Source organism: Pseudoliparis swirei, chromosome 5 (assembly GCF_029220125.1).
Source record: "Pseudoliparis swirei isolate HS2019 ecotype Mariana Trench chromosome 5, NWPU_hadal_v1, whole genome shotgun sequence".
Lineage (NCBI taxonomy): Eukaryota > Metazoa > Chordata > Actinopteri > Perciformes > Liparidae > Pseudoliparis > Pseudoliparis swirei.
This window is the reverse complement of record NC_079392.1, coordinates 12,378,331-12,402,531: the sequence shown is the minus strand read 5'-3', so window position 1 is coordinate 12,402,531 and position 24,201 is coordinate 12,378,331. Positions and strand designations below refer to the sequence as shown.

General features: G+C 45.7%; 1 protein-coding gene across 4 annotated transcripts; it reads right to left on the bottom strand.

Moving 5' to 3' along the window:
* Positions 1-956: 956 nt before the first annotated feature.
* sned1 (sushi, nidogen and EGF-like domains 1) lies at positions 957-24,201 on the bottom strand. 4 transcript variants are annotated; one of them, XM_056414890.1, is made up of 32 exons: positions 22,959-24,194; positions 16,771-17,058; positions 15,745-15,885; positions 15,435-15,597; positions 15,218-15,343; positions 14,822-14,935; positions 14,162-14,275; positions 13,488-13,601; positions 12,785-12,832; positions 12,566-12,673; positions 11,093-11,185; positions 10,815-10,946; positions 10,400-10,519; positions 9,788-9,904; positions 9,086-9,229; positions 8,490-8,663; positions 8,247-8,360; positions 8,040-8,153; positions 7,836-7,949; positions 7,606-7,722; positions 7,174-7,461; positions 6,908-7,091; positions 6,542-6,654; positions 5,512-5,790; positions 4,872-5,007; positions 4,674-4,756; positions 4,044-4,139; positions 3,627-3,743; positions 2,072-2,159; positions 1,894-1,973; positions 1,753-1,781; positions 957-1,639 (listed from the first exon to the last, which is right to left on the bottom strand). In XM_056414890.1, the coding sequence occupies exons 1-31, from the start codon at positions 23,175-23,177 to the stop codon at positions 1,756-1,758; spliced, it is 4,164 nt and encodes a 1,387-aa protein (XP_056270865.1). In that variant the 5' UTR covers positions 23,178-24,194; the 3' UTR covers positions 957-1,639; positions 1,753-1,755. The 4 variants fall into 4 exon arrangements, with proteins under 4 accessions (XP_056270865.1, XP_056270864.1, XP_056270866.1 ...); XM_056414889.1 differs by having other exon boundaries at positions 10,815-10,949; positions 22,959-24,193; XM_056414891.1 differs by lacking the exon at positions 5,512-5,790 and having other exon boundaries at positions 10,815-10,949; positions 22,959-24,196.

The window sequence follows — 24,201 nt, the reverse complement described above, 5'->3', positions numbered from 1 at the left end:
TGTATGTTTTCCCTTCAGCGTGCCACCTGGCTGTATGTAGAGGGAGGGACCTCTCTGATGGTGCATATGAGGATCTGTCACCGTTACTTGGTGGAGTTGTGAAGCAGGGGGACTGTACTGTCCCATGTGTCTGCGTGGGTCAAACAGGTTGTGGTCTCTCTTGTGGTCCCGGGGACACCGACTGCAGCAGGAACTAACACTGAAGCAGTCTTAAGTACTTTGCCATGTGGAAGCATCAGCCTTTCCCGAGGGTCCTGGTTCAGATTCAATTGTTTATTTTGTAGAGCCCAATATCACAAATTTGTCTCAAAGGGCTTTACAATCTGTACACATACGGCATCCCTGTCCCAGGACCTCTACTCTAACCCTTTATGGGAACAGATTGAGATTTTGGTTTATTTCAAACTGTGCTATACACATAATCATTATTCTAATTTTTTTTTGTGGCAGATGTCAACATGATAGCATCACAACCGCGCAAGATGCCATCCCGAGACTTTACAAGTGCATAGCTGTTTAAAGGGGGTTGTGGTCCCAGCACTTGCGCCGGAAGTATCGGGGCCCATCGCAAGATGATCTCTATCTACAACTGAATGATGATAAACACCACGAGGGATTAACTAGAGACCTTCTTGGGATGGGATCCCGCCAACTATGACAACAAATTGAACCAAAAGCGGAATGTGAGGCCGGTCCCCCACTTCCTATCCTGCTACTTTTGGTGGCCTTTCATCAAACCAATGTCCCAGAGCTAATGGAAGTATTGACCATGTGTCATGGTAATACTAATGTAAGACCCCAACATATATGCATGGAAGGAAACATGTAAGCAGGTTTATATGAATATATGGAAAATGATAAACTGAGCGAAAACACAATTACTAGAAGACCATGTCCACTTTCTAAGAAGTAAGCCCGGATGCATATTTAAACCCCAAAAGACACAGGGAGCACCAAACATTTTAACATTTTTATTATTAAAATATTCACTTGCAAAATGGCCTATAAACACTATTTACAGAATCGCGAGCAGTGATGCCTGCTAAGACACAGAGAAAGATATTTATACACAGGGAACACTGCCCCGTTGTCAGAGCAAGAGATGATTTCATGGAGTGGGGAGGCACAAGGAAAAGATTGGGACTCGGAACACTCTACAGTTATTTTACCTGAGGGACAACACCTGCAGCTGAATCACAAATCATAAAAAACCTCTCCTAATGTGTCAGCATGGATTATGGACATGAGGTATAAAAGGTCTCCGGGGCGGTAGACTGCTCACCGGTAACATTTGCACACGTGTGTGTTTGTGCGTAAAAAGAAATCTGTCATCGCGCATTACAAATAATAAACGATATGGGGCCTTTTTTCATCTGATGGACCGAAGTCCTCTCACGAGGCACGGAGCTCCAAACACAGCTCTCAGGAATGAACAAACACAACCATATTGCCACATGAATGATGATCTTTTTCTTTCCAAATGTTTTAAAATAATGTTACAGTGAGCTCTGACAAGAGTTTCTCAGCACAAAAAAATAATCAGTTACGGTACTTCAAGTAGATTATAAACACCAAATTTGAAGTTAGGGTTTTTCCACACGACAGTGATGACAGTCCTTTCATCCGTAACCAAAGGGCTCTGGAAATAAAAGAAGAACAACGTTTATGAGACGACCGCCAACGATCTTTCCATCTTGTGCATGTACAATATTGGAGGGAATGATTCTGTTGATTGTGTTTAAGAAAACTAACCTTTTATTGTTGTCTGTTTGTTCTTCTGACTGTTAGGAAAGACAATATCAGCGTGTGAAAAGAGTCACATTGGATCCTTTGCTAAAAACAACTTCAACACTGCTCAGACAGCTTAGTTTTTTCTTTCTTTTTTGAACTCACTCTGACTGTTCTTTGGAGGCGTCGGTTCACAAATCTCTCGATAACAAACATCCTGCTGTACTTTATACGTTCTTTTGTACCTGCGGAGGATAAAACACGGATCCGGTCAATTACAAAAACAAGCTCTGCTTTTCTTCAGCTCCGGAACAGCAGATCCACAGCCTGATGTGGGGCTTACAGGTAGTGGCACACTCCGCCCTCCCAGACGGGCACGCTCTTGGTCTCGGAGTAGAGACGGGTGCAGGGGTGCGGCACGCGCTGGCACACTGCAACAACAACAAAACACAACACGAGTCACAAATGTTTTTTAAGCATGGACTGGTTTGGGAGTCACGTGGGACGGAGCCCTTCTCTCTACGGCTGACGGATGGTTTTAGGAAAGGAATGTTTAAACAATCTGACGCTGGATGTTTAGGTGGAGAGAAGGACTCAAGAGGTCCAGTGTCTCCTCGCGCACGGCTTCATCAACATCCTTTCACACAGGAATCAGACTCATGTTGTTTGACTACGTTATTGGATGTCATATACGATGACCCTGTGAAAGCGGTAAAACTGATTTTTTTTAAAGTCAGATTACCTGTATATACAAGGCCATAGATATCGCACACATTTCTTTCTTCAGAAACTCATAATCGGCTTTTTTCTCTCATAAACCTTTCCTTCTGAGGAATAAGCTTTCTCTTATGAAGACAGGAACCCATAACACTGGTGTGTGTTATTCATTTTGACTAAATGAATTGAGCCTGTAAAACATTGGCCGAGGTAGTTAATCAAACACACACACACACACACACACACACACACACACACACACACACACACACACACACACACACACACACACACACACACACACACACACACACACACACACACACACACACACACACACACACACCAAAGATCCAAACAAGAAGGATATTGTTCACAGATAATGTACTACTGCCTCAGAACATTCAGAAGACATTATAAACCGTCTCTCTGAAAAACAGAAAAGGAAAGTGGGGCAAATAAGATGCTGCTTTGTGCCTTTGCTGCCAGCGTTTTTGTGTTATACGTTCATGCCCCCCCCCCCCCCCTCAAAGTTAACCAAGCCACTTATAAATGTCAGAGGGGTCAACTGTCAGTGGAGCGTGTTTCCTGCTTTTGGAGAAACCAGAGGTCTATGCATAGCTCAGAGCTCTGTAGTCAGCTTACACGATGACGTGCACATCTGACCGAGATCACGCCGGGATTCACACCTCCAGATCCTCCGGCTACATTGAGAGAAAACGGAGCCCTTTGGGAACACATTTTAAATATTTAATGCCAACGAAAATGGCCAACTCCAAACATGCTAGTACTAGGACTGTGAGCATGGTACACGTCACACTTGCATACGTCAGCGTTAGCGTGCTAAGTGCAGCCTCACAGAACTGCCAGTGTATAGCCGTCGACTCTTCAGACATATAGTGTGAGACTTCGTTGTTGTTGTTGTAGGAAACTGTCATAGCAATCAACCTCGCAGCCCTTGCCACTTGGCAGGCCTTCCGTGAGGAAGCTCTGGGCGTCTCAAGGTTGGGATAAGATTGAGACCTCGTAGAGGTCTGGCCCTCTACATGGGATTTTTTCTCCTCCCCGCTGTTGTAATTATATAAGAGGGGATACACCGATATGTTGTGTCACTACATGTTGTGTGCATGAATGTGTCCGTGCAGGCTGAACCAAGATTTATTTTAAGCACATCAACTTACGCAGTTCACACTGTCTGCCCTTGAACTCGGCTGCGCAGTCGCAGATGAAGGAGTCGCCTCCACTCACACATGTACCGCCGTTCTGGCAGGGCAGGCTGCGGCAGTCCTGTGGCAACTCTAAAAACACAACAGCTGCCGTCAACATCCACAGTACAGAATGAGTGTGGGTCTCAAGTTTCAGGCCCACTACTCCACATTACCTCCAGCTGTTACACCACTACCTCCCTGCTGGTTTTTTTTCTTCTTCTTTTCCAGAATGCAACATCCTGTCTCTTACAGGTAGCATCCTCATTGATTTTTCAATCACAGCACACATAACTCCAATGATAAGTTACACGTGGACGTAAATAAGTAGTCGGTGCGCCACATCAGCTGGGATCAATTACAAAGGCATGCGAAAAACAAAAAAACACCTACCGGGTTTCGTTCTTAAACCTGCTTGAATCTCCAGTGCAAGGCTGATTTTGTTTGTTGTTTCTTCCATCTTCTCTAATTTCATTGGTGGGTCAGGTCCTGCAGGGAAAAACACCTTCTGTCACAGATCAACGTAAAATCACACAAGAAAAATGAATGACGGCAATATTTAGGTGTCATACTAAATGAGATAGTTTAAAGTTTTTTTAATGTGCGTGAAATGGTCAAAATCATATTACGACATCATGGGTGTAGCATCATTAAGATGGGCAGAGTAATTTAATAAAGGAAGCTTATTTCCCAGAACACAAGATAACATCTGTAAAACAGCTTCTCTGTTTAGGCTTTAGGCTGTAAACCTCTGCACTGGGATGCATTAGATGAAAAAAAGTGAAAACGCATATACTGGAAATTATACCATGAAAATGAACATAGAGAATGTACTAATGTTCCTCTGCTGAATTGATCTGGAACTTAGAAGCAGAGTGAAACACCTTACTGGGCGGTTGTGTCCACATGGTCTTATACCTCTCGTGGTAAATGCTGTTGCTAGCACATTAAATATTTGAAAAAAACTTGTCAATCAGTGTCATAGTGATGACTCATCACATGGTTGCCCCCACTTGTACTTACTAGAGCGATGTCGAACAGCTTTTCGAGGTAAGTGGGGGAACTTGGTTGTTATCTTTCCCCTTCTGACAATGAGTTCTGTGAATCTGCAACAGAGAAGACAACAACGCTAGTGGTTAATTATCGTCGGCTGAATGAGCAGGTTGAAACAAATTCTTACCATTGTATATGTTTTTATGACCACCAACCCTCCGCGGGTACCTGGGCAACTCGTCTGAGTTCTCTGTTTCCGTGGAGCCTCCCAAGTCCTGAGATGGGGGAGGTGTGCGTGCCACCTTGGGCCCCTGTCCAGTCCCACTAGGCCTCTCTCTTCTCCCTGATCTTGCCCCCATTGGCACTGGGCCATAGGAAATGTGGACAGAATGCGTTTTAATATCACTTATTTGACATTGGGAGGTTTATCAGCAAGACTTAAGAAAACACGGGGGTCTTTCTTCTTCTCACAGTTCCTTAGAAACGGAAGGTATTGTCAGTTTTTTGTTTACTCTAAATTGTATTTTTATTAAAATATATTTTTCTGCATATAACTGGTCATTTGTATAAACATAATATATATATAATATATATTTTTTAGATTATTTTAACGAACAATTTTAATATTACTATTGCTATAATATATTATATTTGATTAACTTTCTATTTCTATTTCAATTTTTATAATTATAATTATTATTAGTATTAATTACTCCTAATCAATAAACAAAATGGTGGGGGAAAAAAATAGATGGACCTGACATACTCAGTGTCTACTTTCGCTGAATAGCTGGGCATGCCTTCAACATTGTCAACAGAAGAGACGCAGTGCATAACAGAATCATTTCTTCTCAAGCCGGACACTCACAGGTAGTGAAGGCTAAGTGCTGAGGTATGCTGTGGATCTGTTCCTGCCCCGTGCTCTTCACCGACGTCAGGGTCACATAGTAGTTCTGTCCTGGCGTCAGTTCGCGCAGGGTATACGATCCTAATTTGCCGTTGGGCAGGAAGCGACTCCTGGTGTTCAACCCTCGGGTCACGTTGACCACGAAGCCATCTGGGACGTTTCTCGGGTGGCGGCTCCAGGTGATCAGTGCTGAGTTAGTGGTCACGTGTGACATGGAGAGGTTCTGTGGGGGGAGAGGCCCTGAGAGAGAAACACATGTAGACGGTCACATCGTTTTATGGGCAGCATGAAAAGTATTCTTTCAGTATGCGCGGTACACATGCTACAGTAACCATTCTTTAACTTTATTTGCATTGATTTTCAACATTATGCTATGATTTGGTTGTGCTTGGAAATGATTTATTGGCTGGACTTGCCTATTGCTGCTCATTTGTGTCTGTCAAGCTGCCAATTCACGAGATGCAACATTCAGAGCTGCCAGTTAAAAACCAGAACCAGAAATGGCCTGAATGACATAATATGTTCTCAGTTTGGGTTTGCTTTGCATTTCCTCTTGTTTAACATTGCTTTAAACCTATATTGATGGGTTACAGTGGGTTAGGGAGATGTGTTAACCCTTTACACACTGATCATAAACACTTTGTACAAATGACGATCACTAACTAATTACAAACTTCCTTTAACTACGCTTACAATACATTTAGGAGTGTGAGCATTTAGCCGGTACTGACTGTTTGTGATGTTTGTATGTTTATAGAGGATGAGGTTAAAGAACATACATGAATTGAAATTGATGGTTAATAACATTTTCACTTGACCAGCTATCACACACGTGTTGAATACATAAACAAACTTATGACAAGCGTTTACAAATGCACAGAGACGTGCATTGTATTTTATAATTATAATTGAAACACTAGCATCAAATCAGGCGGCGAGCGGTCGTGTTATTATCGTTCTGATAACTACTGAATGATGACATGTGACTTACTTGTCCAGAATCGCAGTGGCCCAGCAGAGTGGCTGGTGGAAGGAAACTCATCCGGTCCGACTCCACTTTGAGTCAACACGTCCACCGTGTACATCAGACCAGGGAGTAATGAACTGGGAAACAGAGAGAAAATGGCACTACAGCAAACAAAGGACACTTGACCTCATCATCCCCGTAACACTGCTGAGAGCATCAAACAGAGATTAAACAGCGCCCTCTCGTGGCTGTAAGATGTATATCACTCAAAGCCATCCAAAGTGCTGCGCCTCATCAGCACCATTTGGTGGACACACAGGATGCTGCAGATCAGTGCATACGATTCAACTTCTGGGTTATCAGTGCTTGTGGCACAGCGCAGAACCCCACCTGAAGGTGTGCTCTGTGGCGCTGGTGTTGAGCACGGCAGTGCGAGCCTCGCTGCCATCTGAGGGCCACAGAGAAACGCGCACCCCACTGATGGCTGCATGACGAGCCGCCTGAACCAGCCAGCTCAGCCACACCTGTGAGGAGGACACGTTGACCACCTGCAGCTGCTCCACTGGCTGAGGTCCTAGCACAGAAACACACACATGAAAACTCCTCCACAAATGAGAGAGAAACGCTTTCCAGAAGCCTTTCTTACTAATACTCACTGGTGCGTATGAGTGCGGTGGCAGGCTGACTGTTGTCGTTGCTCTTGGTGTTGCGCTTGATGGAGAAGGTGGAGATGTTGTAAAGCAGGCCGGGTATCAGGCCTCGCATGACGTGGGAGGACTGCTGCCTCTCCAGCAGGTCCGTTTTGGGATCGCGCTGGCCGAGGGGGCCGTATGTGACGAGGAACCCGCTGATCAAGCTGTGGGAAGGCTCTGGCTCGTCCCATCGCAGCTCCACCTCGTTCTCCTCCACGCGCAGCACGTGGAGACCGGAGGGGGGCAACAGGTCTAGGAACAGTGGCAACCTTACTTAATGTCAAATTCAGACATTACATTATGACAGAGTTGTGTTTGCAGTGCAGACGATGAGCTACCGCGAGCACGGGGGTGACAAACGACAAGCTGACGCCCTTCGGTGTGACTCGGACTGACCTTTCTCACAGTCTTTGCCCGTGTGTCCGACTCTGCACACGCAGTTGTAGTTCCCTCTCTTGTCACTCCTGCACAGGCCACGGTTTCCACAAGGTTGCAGTACACACGGGTTCTCCACTTGGGGGGGACAGAGACAAGCAGTTGATACAGCACGGTTTGCGGTTGCTGCACAACCTAGTGCAGGTGAATTTGCTTTTGACATACTCTTGAGGCAGCGCGAAGCCACTTACACATCTGGCACTGGTCCCCAAAGAAGCCGTCTTTGCACACACACAGATAATTCCGTCTGTAACCCCGACACACGCCTCCATTAAGACAGGGGTGGGACTTACACCCGTCCTGCTCTGCACACAGTTACGTACAGTACAACTTGATCGCTGTAAATAAATGTAGAAGCTTCAAAAGTTATGCAACGGATCGGATGAACATTGTACCTATTTCACAGTTCTGGCCTTTGAAGCCTTGAGAACAATGACAGAGGTAGGAGCCGGGCCGGTCCTCACATGGAGCCCCGTGCTTGCAAGGTTCCGACAGGCATCCGTTTACACCTATTGAGAGAGAAGACACACACATATACACAGGAAGCTACAGGTGTACTGAATTTCTGCATTTAATATTCAACGTCTAGGATCAAGCTTTACCTTTCTGACAGCGGTTTCCACTGTAGCCGTCAACACACTCACACTGGTAGGATCCGACCTGGTTCCGACACTTACCCCCATTAAGACAAGGCTGTGATAGGCATTCGTTGATCTCTGTAATGATGGGGAAGGAAAATATTAGGACAGAAGATTATCCACTTTTATAATTACCGGAGCGTCATCAATTAGAGCTTTTCAGGGATCATTAAAAGACTGCTTTTGTTCAGGATGTGTGTTACAGACCCTCACAAATGGGTGGCTGGCTCCAGTCTCCCTGAATACCACAGATGCTCTGGGTGGCTCTGGGCACAGATATGAAGCCTGAGTGGCATACGTAGACCGCCATGGAGCCGGTTGTTGTTGAGGAGAACTGCATCTCGGCATGCTTCACTTGCGGAGGCAGCCCGCAACCGACCTCTGAAATGAATACAAACACGTTGTTAATGTCAGCTCGGCCACAGTGTGACGCAAGCTGACAAAACGTCGGGGCTTGAAGGGGCTCATCCAGGAACACGCTAACAACAACAGAGGTGTTTTCCATCCAGCCGCTCTGTTTTTATCCTCCTAAAATTATCTCCAGCGTGCTGTTGGGACACGCAGACATGAATCATCGGGCCGTACTTTATATAGGTTACGTAGCCGCTCTATATCTGTAAACGTGGGGTCTCCAGTGCAGCAACACTGCTAAAATTATCTTCAGATGGGAAGCCAGTATCTCTACACTGAACAGCTCAGGATATCCCCTGCCTGTGCCAATCCATTGAAGTCAGTGTGAGCCAAAATTCGGCATCGAGACCGAGCTCTGGACATTATTGTGTGGTGACACACGGTCTGCTTACCTGCGGGGGTTTGCACGGAGCTCCTGCTTACTTCACAGTGCCGGCCGCTGAAGTCCTCTGTGCATTCACATTTGTACTTTCCTATGTAGTGGAAACATGTCCCCCCATTCAGACACGGGCTGGAGGCACAGGGGTCTGGCTTCCCTGCAAGGAACCATATACACTGAGTATTAATAATAAGAATATTGACAAAAATGAACAATAAGTTGCATGTTTGATGAGAATACAAGAGACTACGTCACTCAGAGTGTAGAGCTCCAATCTCGCAATGTTAACAAAAGTGAAACATAATTTGTGTATCTGCTAATGCGAACCTTTACGTTTATTTGCCAGTAATTTTTTCTGTAATCCAGCAGACAAACAAATAAGACCAATTTTAAAAAAAAAGACCTTTCTTGACCGTAGATTTAAATTGATCAGAGTATAAAACCACTGCCAGATCCGTAACTTGTGTGTCAATCGGTTTGTGCAGAAGCAAACATTGATTCGAAATGTAGAATCTTTTCTGATCGTTTAGTTTTACAAAAATGTTTCTCATCCAAATATGAATAAGCAGTGGTGCTGGCATTAGGAGCATTAAAAGCCCTGGAGTTCTCTGGCGGTGAGAATGCTTTCTGTGCATTTCTACTCAAATGCTTTGACACAAGTTTGCAGGGAAAAAGGTTTGTGCATTGAGTATGAAATGTTTTGAATATCACTCACCCACTTCACAGTGTTTTCCAGTGAATCTATAAGGACACACACATCTGTAGCTCCCTGCCTCTTCCTTACAGGAGCCTCCGTTGCGGCAGGGCCCAGAAGCACAGGTATTGAGTCGAACTGGAGGGAGACAGGGAGAAGGGAATCTTTGAAGCAGAGACTGGCTTTTACATTACATGTCATTTGGCTGACGCTTTTATCCAAAGCGACTTACAGTACTGTTACATTCATTCACTGTAGACGCAGCTACAGGGAGCAACTCAGGGTTAAGTGTCTTGCTCAAGGACACATCGACTAGGGCGGGGATTGAACCTCCAACCCCCTGATTGAAAGACGGACCTGCTACCCACTCACCCATAGTCGCCCCATCGGCTTTTAATCACGCAAAACAAATCGGTTCCAGCACATTGCAATTCAAGTCGTAATTCAGGAGAGAAATAGGTCATAACTCAGTCATAAGTACAAATTATCATAAGCCTTTTGGCGCTGTGATATTTCAGGCAGCAGTATGAGTAATGGCATCTTTCCTGGGGCATTAAGAGTAATAAGTCTGAAGGCCGTTTTGACAAATGCACTCCATGTGAAAGGATTCTTTTAGTGGGTCAATAATGCTACCTTTTTCACAGTGCTTCCCCCGGTATCCGTATTTGCATTCGCAGGTGTAGCCTCCGTCCCGCTCGTAGCAGTAGCCCCCATTCAGACACGGAGAGGAGTCGCAGACCGATCGGGGCTGTACTGAAAAACACACACCGAGACTTGACTGTGTTCCATTGCACTGAGCGACCTCTTGAAATGTATTCCAGCATGTGAAAAAAATATAAGAGAACCCAAAGATTATTTGTCATTTTATGATTGTGTCAAATGCCACATGGTAAACGCAAACTGCAAAATGTTCCCTTTGAAATAGAAAGTGACACATGTCAAAAAAGTGACACGTCAAAACCAGTGTGTTTTTGTCACCATAGAAACCAGCTGCTCCCGCAGCGACACATGGCCTCTGAAGTGCCGTGTTGTTTGGTCGGTGCCTTACCATAGGGGTAGAAGTCCTTGTGGTCCAGCTCTGCTGCACTCGTCTGACATGTGCACAGGTAGGTCCCTCCGTACTCCAAACAAGGGCCGCCATCAGGACACGTCCTGCTGTTACTGCATGGCGTCTGGGTTACTTCTGAGAGAAAGGCATTGTGATTGGTGGCGGGTTCGCAACTGTATAGGCATTTGTGATCTTGCGGCGACCCACGTTTTCCTTTTTTTCCACATTAATCCAAGCTCATGCGGGACACCTGATAGGATTATAGGTATCATACTCACCAAACTGACAGTAGAGTCCTGTGTAGCCTGAAGGGCAATCACAAGTCCCATTAATGTCCACACAGACACCCCCATTCTGGCAAAGGCATTCCTCTGCAGACATAGGAAGAGAGAAAGAGAAAAAGAGGAAGGCTCAAAGCTGGAAAGTTTGCTCCAGCTCCTTGAAAGCAAGTAGGATGTTACATTGACCGACACGTAAACACAGGCGGAGGGTATAAAGTTCAACATGTGTACCATATGCCGAGCGTCTTTCATCTGCTGTACTGTAAACCATGCATTGATTTGCTGTCATTTCTTTTCCCCAAATCTCTTCCAACAAACTGCACAGGATCAGACGATTACCAGTCAGCGCGCTGCACATCCGCTCCGTGCAAATTGTAAGAATGTTTTTATTTTCCTCTCCTCCTTAATTGCAGCGGCGGATCAAAGGACGCGGCCGTATCGCAGCAGACAAAAGGCTTCCCCTTTGAAGTCCCGGCAGCTCGGTGGAGGGTATTATTTTTCTGATGATATGGGGCATATTTTGTGACCAGAACGCACGGCCCCCGAGGGCAATTAATGGATTGTTAATTTGCAAGAGCCACTTTCATTGGCCACCTGTGCGGCCCGGGCCCTTTGATCTGGGAGCCCTGATTAGGCACTTCTGAGTCCCACTACTTTCTCTTCCTTGGCGGATCGTGCTCCTTTTTCCACTGTGCTGTCCAAGTGAGCCAGGCAGGAAAGTATTTGGGAGATTTAGGAGAGCCTATATAAGCACTGATAGTTATTTCAGCTCAAGGGTGAGAAGTAGCATGCATTTGTAATAGCTCAAATACTATTAAAGAGCTTTTGGTGAAAAAAAAGAAAGAACAAACTGCTATCAGAAGGTGATACTGACCTCTCATGGGAGCCGGAATTAGCTTTAAATGGCTCACTAGTTATTAATATGTGATATAGACATCAAACGTAATATGGAATGACTTGATGAAAATTTATGAAAGGAAGGTATGAAGCATTGGCTGAGGATGGTAGTGTTATACATATTTTGTGTTCAAACTGCCCTATGGTTATGCAAGCAGCAGCTGTGTGCTTGAAACCATAGTGTGGTGCGATGGCCGACTTCCAGAGGAGCCAGTAGCGGCTGAAGGCATGCATATTTCAACAGCTCTGTCTGTAGAAATGACCTGAACACCAAAGACCGGCTTTGACTCATAAAGAGGCCTTTTTAAGTCTAGACAAAGCACTTCCTCTTGTTGGTAAACTAATAAAATGTGCTATAAAACAATTATTCACAACATCAAGCGACTGGTTCCCGTAGTAAACTGGGCGAGGCCGTGACAGTTTTGATAATTAGAATAATCCATCATCACAGCAGCCTCTTCCAGGGCAGACCTCCACATTCCTGTGGGATAGCACAGCTCCTCTTTAAAAACCGGCTCCCTACCTGCCCAGCGGCCTACAGCGAGCACCAGCCGGGCTAAAAGTGTACAATACCTTCACACTCGTCGCCATAGAAGCCTGGCGCACACGTGCAATTGTAGGCTCCCGAGCCGGCGTCTTCACAAATCCGGTGCTCCGTGCAGTCGTCCTCTTCACACGCGGCTACATGTGGGGAAAGCACGACAGGCGGCGGGGCGGGCGTTGTGAGAATCAAACCGCCAAGAAAAAACCCGAAACTAAACTGGCAGAGCTTAAAGCTGTACATGCTTTTACCTGTTTGGTTTTCCGTCTCGGTTGAATTGACCTGCAGCACCACCAACTCTGAGAGAGGAAGATAAGAATGTGCTTCAAAGGGTCAAAGGGTCACTTACTGCTGGTGCTATTTAGCAATGCCGACTTATTTGCCCAAGTTAGACTGTCTCTCAGATATATGCTGCCTCCCCAAAAGAGTGGAGGGGAACAGAATGACGTCCATTGAAAATGGTGAATCCAACTTTTTTTTATAGATGTCATTTCAGAAGAAAGTATCCATGTTGCTCTGGTCAACCTGTATAAATTACTTTTAATTACTTTTACAGCTCCCTGTGGAAGCTGTACACTATTATTGGAGTGGCGGCAGATATCAGACCGATACCTCAAAACCTGAGCCAGTAAACACAGAACTATCTGCATGACAAGAGTTCTCTAATGAGAGGCTCGAGAGAAATATGCGATACAGTACATGATAAATATACTGTATATATTGGTATTAAAGCATATCTTGGCCTACAGGTAGCAAGAAATTGCATTCCAGATATGCTGAAAAAATGTAAATCGGCACCAATGTCCCCGTTACATAGTATGTCCACCAGAAAGATGACAGTTTTATTATTCAGCAAATTTAGGAGATTTATTTATCAGAAATGTTGGTCATGTTAATGTGTGAAAAAAATCATATGAAAAAATAAATCATAAATTGAAGTTGAATTCAAGTCACCTGTCTCGCAGAGCGCTCCGGTGAAGGCGGCGGGACAAATGCAGGTGAAGTTGGCCACCTGATCCACGCACTCCCCTCCGTTCTGACAGGGCTGCGACTCGCATTCGTTGATGTCTGGAGTGCGCACAAAAGTCAGTGAATCAGACGGGAGAGCTTTACCTGCTGTAGACTCGGTTTTATGTTCAGACTCTTCCCACGGAAAAGCAAGATGTGGTTGTCCAAGTCAGGACGTTGAGCCGGGATTGAGACCAATGAACTTCCCTCCTGAAAGCAGAGGGTCTCATTGACCAGGTGTCTGGTATTAGGAGTAATCCCGTCTTGTGTAGATACAAGGACTCATGAACTGTGCCGGGCCTGATCATTAAATTTCCCACTAAGGTTCAGGTTTCATCAACAATCAATCACAAGAGGAAGCAGATTAGTTAACGTCTTTTTGGAAAACCAACTATGACTTCCGGGACCTTTCTTCACTGCTACCATGTGTGACCCGAGGACAAGAACAGTAAATGAATTCAACCATGACCTCAACTCGGACCTATTTGTTGAGATAGACTCGATGGGGAACTCTTTGGACAAACACATCTGCCAAATAGACTGAGCTTGATGTCGAAAGCAGCAGAAAATGTTTCCTTCCTTCCGGAGGGAGATGCCTCCCCTTCCCCCGGACTGCTCACCTGTCTCACACAAGACGCCAGTGTAACCCGGTTCACACACACAGGTGAAACTGTCAGTGCCCTGAACACACAGCGCGTTGTTGAGGCACGGCCTGTCTTTGCACTCGTCAATGTCTGTAACACACACAGAGGGACAGAGAGACATGCTCATGGAATATTTACTCAGCTGATTAATATATCCGCCATACTGCTTCACTCACTCTGCAAGTATGTGCTGCTGGCTGTGAAAGGTATTAGAAGAGGTTTGATACATCTCCACAGGCTGGACTGTGGGAATAGGTCCCGGAGCACCAGAGAGGCCGGACCAAGCTATTTTCAAATACTTAATCTCAAATACTTTGTGTATGTGTGTGTTTGGAAACTGCTTAATGAGAGACAAAATACCTTAATTAATGAGTTTTTCCAGGTCTTTCAGCCTATGTTTAGTGCATGCAGAGAAGACATGTTGCATTATTTTATATCAACGGAAAAACATCAATTCAACTTGTTTTGGGGTATTTGGCTATTGTGTAAAATGATATGAACTGTATGTGGGTTTCTTGTACATACTGTTACTTATGATTTGAGCAATTTTCATGGAGTAATACGGAAGCTATTCTATAAAAAATGAATACACAAATGCAACTGTGTATATCAGCTTTAGGGGAGTGTGTTTTGTACCTGTTTCACACTGAGTCCCAGTGTATCCAGGTGCACAGCGACATAGGAAACTATTAATCTGGTCTTCACAAGTCCCTCCGTTCTGGCAAGGATGTGAGGCACACTCATCGACATCTACAGAGACAGGGAGGAAGACAAAGGAGGTATTGTGACTCTACAGAAGAAAACCAAAGTCAGCTGGTAAGGTTATGTTGGAGGTGAATGCCAACGGATTAGCATGAAGCTGATACAGAAATGAAGAAAATGTCCTCTGGCACGTCAGGTGAATTATAGTATTTTTCTTCTTCTTTAAAAAAAATACAAGTTGACCTTGTTTTTCCTGGCTGATCTCGGGTCGACAGTTATTCATCACACCGTGACGAGTGTGTCGAGCACAACAGACCAACCATAACCCACCGATCTGGCATCGCCGGCCGGTGAAGCCGGTCAAGCAGGAGCAGGTGAAGGAGGAGTTGCCTGTGATGCAGTCGTCGATGCACTGGCCGCCGTTCAGACACGGGCGCAGGTGTGGGCACACCGATGCTAGAGAGAGAGAGAGAGAGAGGGAGAGAGGTAACAAGAATCCTAAAAGTAGCAACAATTTGCAGGAGGACTAATCTCTGAGAAGTCTTACTTGAATCATTGCAGCCGCCCACTTCCACATTCGCATCGTCTATACGGAAGACCCATTTTCCCGGGTAGCCCACGTTGGTGGTTCCCTCAACGTTCACCACGTCAGCCGTGCGCGAGCCGGGGATGTTGAAATAGCGCTTCCCGTCTCCGGCGTTGAAACCTGCCTGGAAAGAGAGCAGCAAAGGAGGCCGGCGTCACAAAAAATAAGAATGTCCGAATCAGAGTTCAGGCACCTGAAAAGTTTAGTTTGTTGACAGGAAGCAGATCATCCTGTAACCATGAGCAAAACATAAATAAACATGTTATCTCACCTGCGCTGCAATCCCACCCAGCCCAGCCAGGTTCCCTCCACTGCTGGCATGCATGCCTGTAGTCCAAGTGACGTTATTGTACTGGAATATTGTGAAGGAAAGCTCTCCATCTGTAATAAGCACCACTTGGAAAGTATTTACCTGCGTAGAGAGGAACAGACTTGGTTCAAACATTTCCTGATTTCAAAGAACTTCGGCATGCATCCAACAGACTGCTCATTTTAACGGTAGACTTAAATCTCAGTCAGACTGGAGACACTGTAGACTCATCGTGCCTGTTGTCAAGGGAGATGGCGAGAAGGTCGCAATTACAATTAGAATGAAACCTCAATTGTTGCAGATATTACATCCCACTTCAGCAACAAGGCTATTTCCTGGGACTTTGAGAGTATCTCGGCCAGTGGCTCCAGGTAGCTCATCTCTATCTGGGGAGCTTGGATCCATAACACCACTGCCATGCTCCACATGTTTTCATTTCAGTTGTTTTTAAGTAGCACATCAACAAATTGACATTGTTATCACATATATTTTCTCATACTTTGCAATCTTAAAGCTACAATTTGAAGTGGCAGATGTCGGGAAGTTTCAGCCATTTAATTATTACTTTTAGCGAAACCATTTCAACTTCTCCAATAGCTTGTAAAAGTCCTTTTCATTCACTCTCAGTGACGACATGTGGAGTCCATGGTGTTACAGTCAGGCTGGTGAAGGTGTGTGAGGGGCAGTCAGCCTATTATAGCTGAATACTTATTGTCTATATTACACCAATTTGGACGATTTTATTTGGACGGTTATTTTACTCCTAAACACCAATAAATTGACTTTTTCCTTGAAATCAAAAACTGTTGGGAATACTCCATACTATTTCCACATGTCGTCTGGCAACTGCAGAAGTACCACCTGAGGTTTAAGTACCTCTGCTTGGGAATCACTGATCTAGATACTTGAAACCTCCACAAAGGATCAGAGCTGCAATAAACAGTAACTACATGCTGGAGGGCTGCAAAGTTAAAAGTGAGCTTATACCGGTGTGAGGGAGTTGCCTCCGAAGAAAGTAACTTGGTGCCATGTGGAGATGAGGGCCCACGTGGCGTTGAAGTTGGGGAACTCTGAGAAGTACATCTTGACATCGCCCGAGGCCCTCCTCAGGATGGAGGGCTCCTTGCTCTCTCTGTAGAAGACCCTCCCTGCTCGACGGTTGTCCACGTCAGCCCAGAACGGCGCCACGACCCTCCTGTCCCCGGCGATCGGAAAAGCCACAGGCGTGAACTGAGACACCTCCCTCAGGAAAGACACGAGACCATTGTTGTTGACCTGAGGAGGAGATTCGGTGTTAGTTTTATAATTCACTACACGTGTCAGGTGAAGCCACCTTGACTTGGTTGTAGGGTGAGGCGTGCATGGAGTGCTGAGGAGAAGAGGGTGGAGCTGGACGCGCGGAGGTGTTCTGACCTCGCGGGGGCAAACAGCGGCGAGCGCTACCGTAACGGATGTTTGTGCTTCCCATGTAGCCGGCAGACGCCTGGCGACCTTTATTCCGTGGAACGGCAGCGGCAGAGAGAACCCGGTTTCTGTTGCTCACACACCGGGAAAGACGTGCGTGGCCTTTAAATCCCACAGATGTCTGCCAACGGCAAAGTAACCAAATAAATGAACACATGCTCCCCTTCGTCCACATGGCTGCGCTGTGAGAAATGCACAGTCAGCACCGCAGCTCTGTACTGAGGCATGGTGAAATATCAACTTTCTCAAAGGTCAACTTTAACCGCTCAATTACTGGTGTAGCGCTGAAGCAATTTGAAAAAAATAACTGATTAGTTGACAGAAATTAAACCGACCATCACTTTTCCTCTCAAAGGTGGGCATTTCTGGTTATTTCTCTGTTTTATATGAATGCAAATTTCCGACTGCTATTCTGACAAATCAGCCATTTGGAGACAACATTTCTGTGGTTTTATATATATTAACATAGATTTATAATGAAAATATTACTTAGTTGCTCTCACAGATGGGATCTTTATAAAAAATGTTGGCATTCGTTTCCTCTTAAAGCTGCATTAATTGACTTTTTAGCCACTCGAGGGCAGCAGAACAAGCTGTAAACCCCAAACTGTGTTATTGTACAGTAATATGTTTGCCAACTGATACCTATATACACACCCAGCAGACAGCACATTACAACATTAACATTCATTAAGAGATGCGTTTCTCTCCACATAGCTAATGTAAGCCCAATATACATTCTCCTGAGCTGTGATTTGGTGTCCAACAACTCCAGGGGGACAAATCGGACCGCTCAATGACCAGTTGTCCACCAGCTAGTTGTTAGTTATCGTGTGGTGCTGGGTAGATTGTTTATGTTACAGGCTGTAAAACCTATAAAAAAAAGAGCGTGAAGATGCTAGAACAACTAACGCAGTGAGGTGATAACTATGTGTGAGTGTTACTACAAACAAACCGCTTAAACGTACAAAAATAAATGTGATCTATTGTTCGTATAAAAATATTGAATAGGGATTACAACATGCGAAGGAAGCAACAATGCGGCTTGCAAGCGTAAAGCCACAGACCCAAGACAATACATGTGGCACATGTTCATGTTTTGCTCAAGGGTTTTCTGCCGTGGTGCAAGGTAAAAGAGCTTTGGGGGAAAGGTACAGCTTATTGCTTCGGGAAGGATCTGGTGTACATGAAGTCGATGAGGAATGTTTGGTGCCCCGTGGAGGTTATTTAGGGGAGAAGGTGAAAAGTGAAGCATACAAGGAGAGAGTACTTATATCACAAACATTAGGTTATGTCTGACCAGCTGCATTTTGAACATCCTCACAAGACACAAGTTTTACAGGCTGAAGAGTTCACGTGACAGTAATTGATATATTACTTCTGGATAATATCAACAAGGGGCGATTCTTCCCACCACGGCACCTTTCTGTTTCTCCTAGGCGCTGGAGTGAGCCGGGTGAATGGCACCCGGCTCACAGAGCAGCATCGGATGGCTCGCCTTCGCTCCCCGCTTGTATGAAAACCATAATTTGAAGGACCTTGCTGTAAAAACAGCAGAGGAAGTTTTGTTTGGCACCGCACAGGGGCTAAGTTAATTGGCCGACCGCAGTCTTCCCCTATGCATCAGTGTGATGTGGTGAGAACGTGGCTGATGTGGGGAAAGAAATAAAAAAAGAGGACCGACTTGCAGGGGCAGGGGTCAGCCAGAGCGCCATCTGATACCGGGAGAAAAACAGGAGAGAGGGCACAGGGCTGGATGAATAGAAGGATGTACATGAGCTACAAACCTCCCACACCCACACAGCCACTAATGAGAGTCCTGTGGTGGCAGCGGTCTGGAAGTCGCCCATCTTACAGCAGAATTAGTGTCGGAAATCATGCTGAACTCCAAATAGAGTTTATACCCCGATACTGGAATATGTTTCACCACCTAATCCAATCTGTAGTAGCATCTGGAACTGTTTAAACAAGTGTACTTCTTACTCGTTAATATTTTCTCGGGACTAGTTTGACATGGCAATGACCTGAGAGGAACAGAACCGTTCTTACTTTGCATCGGATCACATACTTTCCTATTTCTTGTGGGTTTCGATCGGGCATCCAGTGAAGGGTGGGGATGCATCACACTTATGTGAGAGTGTGAATGGGTTCAGTGCTGCCTTGTGTTATGTTGTAACATGACCAAGGTCAGAGAGAGGTGCGCTCAGTCAACCCTGTAAGAAGCTCCCCCCCCCAATGTATTTATTTCTCTCACTTTCAATGTTGCCACTCCACAATAAGACTCACGTTATTTATTTTTTGGGACTTCTTCTGCCAGATACATCCGGGATTTTGCTTGGGTGGTTTTCTTTAGGCAAAGCATTTTTATTGGACACAAATAAACTTTCATCTGGCTTCAGTCAAGCCAAAGCAAACCGCCGAATGAAAAAGGTGCCCGTGGATCAGCGCAGGAAAACATTCTCTTTCCCTTTCGAATACGGAGGTTTCACAGTCACAAGCGTGTGCAGTTATTTGACGAGACCGAAGGAAGTGATAACAGTGTGTGCCCTGGGCTTGTCTCCTCACAGCCTCAACGATTCCTCCAAAGACTTTAGATCGAGGCAATAGATCTTCACTGGAACAGTCTAATACAACTTCAACGTGGTGCAAGTGATTTGGAGCTTTGGGGTATTGATGATGTAACAAAAACTCTAATTTGCAAAGTTGGATTTTACAATTTTGATCAATTAAGTAACTAATATTAACTGGCATTAGAAAGAAAGGTAAGTGCTGCACTAGAAAACCAAAAACATGACTTCTTATGCTTGTATATGGATAGATTTAATAAAGTGTTGGTCTTAATTGTATCGCTTGGTATTCTGGGACACATTCTTAATGTGTGTTCTTGCCGCTAGTCAGATGAGAAGATGAACAAGACTATTTCTTGGCTGGGAGCGTTGACTTCCTAGAGTCTTGTCATCGCCACAAGCTTACAAGGCAACCAGCAGAGACGGCAGGAAGTCACTGCGCTCGGCCAAGAAAGAGGTTTAAAACCACAACTTATTATTATTATTTTTGCGCAAAATAAAAAACGTTGTGCTCAGCGAAGCTAACCATCTCCCGGCTGCAGCTTCAGAGTTAACAGACAGACATGAGAGGGGCAACAATCCCCTCACCAAGCTCTCCAACTGAAAAAAAGCAAACTTACCAAAATGCAGAACCGCTCCTTTGAAATGCACCACTGACTTTTAGACTTCAATGCATTTGAAAGTACGTGCAGACGTATCTCGTCCATGGGGGGCAAACCGTTTCTAACATCCCTCAGCCACGTCTCTCATCCCACACATATAAAAAGCACCCATGCAGAGTACAAAGAATAAAAACTTGATGCGCACATCTTTGGGCCATACATAGTGGTGAGGGAAAGTGAGTGAATGAAAAAGGCTCAAACTGAAGTGTCGAAGCTCTTTTGAAGAGCAGATGAGCACTCACAGATGTGCAATCTGTGAAGAGTGCAGTTACACTTTAGCACGTTCTTGGCAGGATCTTAAAAAAAAAGATTAGATTTTTCTTGAAATGTAGTTTATTTCTAAATATGGAGAAGCCCTCCACCTTATCTTGCACATTTGAATATGATAAATGACACGTTTCGGCATAAAAACACAGTTTTCACTCTGTGAGTTTATGTATCTACAATAAATACCTTTGATCATAACCATCTATTCTCACATCTGCTTTGAAACTCGTGCTCTCTCTTCTGACCTTGGACATCCTCCTTCATGTTCTTTACACTGGCCATCCGTAAGAGCAGTTAACCCACGAACTGCATTGTTTAGGAGCCCCTAACACCCTTTGCAGATACATCTGTGTTCTGTTAAAGTGATTGGTCATTTCTCAGATAAAGCAGCTGGACAGCTGGAAGACCCCTGCCATGTTATCTGAGGCGTGGGAGGATGGGGAGGGGGACCTGGAAGGGGGAGAGATCCCAGCAACATGTGAAAACTCCCTGACACAAACCATAACAGAGGGACAGCCTGGTTACCAGCAGGCAGAAGTGGGACTGGGGCGGGACCGTGTGTGTGTGTGTGTGTGTGTGTGTGTGTGTGGGGGGTAACCCATGTTTGTACAGGTCTGTTGATATGACTTCTGTAACCAAGAGTCACACGGCTGTGGCACTCTTCAGATCTACTGCTGTTTATCTCGGCCACAACTGCTATAAATAAGATGTCTTCCGGAAGGGACAAAGACTGGAAGAGGAGGGTCTGAAGGGATCTGCTGTGAAGGGGTTCCAAGGCTGCTGAACACAATCATGTATGACAATGAATTAAGGCAGCACCCACAGACCATCGACATCCAGTTTGGTCCTCCGGCTTCCATTGCCCAGAGGCTCGGAACAAACTCCCGGGAGAAGAAACCGCTCACACAAATTCAGCCCCCCCAACACACTGAAATATTAACTGTTCAAAGCAGCTCTCCGGTGGCAGAGATCAGCATGGGGTCCGCGCGCTTTGCAGCAGATGTTTAATGAATTCAGGTGAGGGATTTCAAAATGAGCGTGACTGTATTTTCAAGTGCCTGTCACAATCCGTTACGCCTTGCGTGACGACAGGATTGCAGCCCAATGAGATGCCGGGTGAGCCAGAGGATATCAAGTCGCATCTAACGCGGAGCTCTCCAGATAATAAGATGCTAATTCAAACAACACGCCAAGTTACTTGTCATATCTTGTGTAATTTGAGTCAACGTGCATCGGTATTATTACAGAGGAAGTGATACACCGGAATGCAAAACTGGGAGGAAAACACAACTGCTGACACACAAAAGCTCCGGACCACTCGAACACTGCCGCTGTCCGTGCACGAGAGTTTTAAAAATGTCTTCATCGGGACACTGACCTCACCGCCATTGGCGCAGACGCTTAGATTAGAAAGATGACCTTTGACCTTGCCCATTGTTGCCATGGTTCCTCGGGCTCTCCTGCCCATGGGTTGAACAGGGGAGGAGGAGGAGAGCGAACGCGAGTGCATAAACCCTCAACAGGTGGTGTTGATTTAAGAGAGTTCTGCCTTTCCGTGCGCTCGGGCAGAACCCAATCCATGACAACACGCAGATCAAAGTGTGTTTCACTGCGGTGCGTGAAAACCCTCGTCAAACCATTCAGCTTCCTCCCGTGAGCGCTGTTGCTCTCTCTCTCTCTCTCTCTCTCTCCGCCGTGCATATTTCCCCCCCACAACCCTCTCTGAAAACAAACTGCTCACAGATGCTCTGTGGCAACAGTAAGAACACAAACTGTCATTTCCTTTAACAGCTCATTGTGGACTTACCAGAACAGGGCTCGCCACTGTTCTGCTCATAATTTCTCTCTCACACTCTCCCCCCGGTGCACTTGAGAGTGCGAGGGGGTCAGATGTTGTGTGAAGAGACTGTCATTAAGGATTACGATTCCACCCGTGGGGGTAAACACGATATTCTACAAGTGAGGTTACCCACCAGATCTTGTGAGCGCACACAAACATATACAACATCTCAAAGGGCGCTGTGATGTTGTATTTGGCTGCACATCAAATCTCCTATCCCTCAGGCGCATACAATCCACACCATGTCAGTTTCAATTGCCAACTGCAAAGTGCATGCACACACATAACTGTACATGGCAAAAAATGAAGACATTAATACACACACACGTAAATGCAAACGCACACATCAGTAAAAACACACTGCTTTGTACTCACGTAGAGTCCCGTGTGCTTGTCTCCAAAGAAGGGGAAAGCTACGGAGATCTCCACGAGCCTGGAGCCTCCGTCGTCCTGAGCGATGGTCTGGGAGTCGCCCTTGTCCTGGCCAAAGGGGTAGAAGTCCTCCAGGGGCACGGCAGGTTCCACCCCAGGCAGCAGGTCCAGGGATAGCAGGGTGCAGAAGCAGGGCAGCAGGGCTTGCAGCACCAACACCATGGCCTCAGCCACCCAGGGATGGAGCTGACAGCGGGCACCGCGGCGGGGAGGGAGGAGCACGCACACCTGAGGCAACAAGAGCACAGCGGAACAGGACAAGACCGTACGTTCCTCCTTCTCAACGACAGCCGACTGAATCCTCCCCTGACTGCTCTCTGGCTCTGCCTCTCACTCCCCTCTCTTGACTTTAGTAGTGAACGGGGCTTCTTGTGTAAGACGGGGGAATACTGTAGATTCCTTGCATTCTGTTTGCTGCTGGGTACTGCATGAGCTACACTCCGTCTCACTGAAATGAAACGAGGGAAGGAATGAAAGAGGGGGAGAAGCGTGATTCAGCTGAGATGTGTTTTCTTTTTTATCCTTTTTTTTGGTTTTTTTTTTTACAATCCAGCGATTTGGTCCCTGATGGTCAGCTTAGAAATATCCTCAATAAAAGCTCTATTCTGCCTGCCAAAGGAGTTCTTTCAGTTTTTGGCCCCACCTCCCACACAGGGATTCACTACCTTGCATAATTAGCTCCTTTCAGCCAATAGGAGAAAAGAGGCCGGTAACTGGATAACCACTGGGAGGATCTATGATAATCAAAGGGCTGCTTTAAAGAAACTCCGACAAGACTTTCCCCTTTCAATGAGACTTCTACTATGTACAGTTACCAAGGCATGCAAGGTTTCACGTTGAGAAGACCTGCGTGTGCGCTGCTGTACGGTGAGTGTTGTGTGAGTCAGAACTGAAGTGAAAGAAAGAGGGAAAACACGGATACTTCCATGTGCATGGGCAGGCTGCAGATACATTTGTGGTTTCTAAACATCAAGGAAGACCACGTACCGGCTACAGATTTTTAAGAAGGGTTGTGGAGGATTACAGAGGGATCGGCAGTGAAACTTCCAGAGAATGACGATCCCCACAGACCTTGGTGTCTGCAGCGATCTTTGAAAAGAAAAACACTTAAGACAGCACTGGCAACAGAGAGCGAAGGTCATTCTCTCACCCACAATACTAAATCCACAAAAGCTTTTAATGGTGC

Coding starts and splice junctions, on each gene's coding strand:
- sned1 (XM_056414889.1), bottom strand. CDS start 23,177: ATGGTGTTGGTGCTGCAAGCCCTGCTGCCCTGCTTCTGCACCCTGCTA. Junction 12,833..13,487: donor CGGAGCGCTCTGCGAGACAG/GTGACTTGAATT, acceptor TTCCTCTCTCAG/AGTTGGTGGTGCTGCAGGTC. Junction 9,905..10,399: donor GGGGAAGCACTGTGAAAAAG/GTAGCATTATTG, acceptor GTCTCCCTCCAG/TTCGACTCAATACCTGTGCT.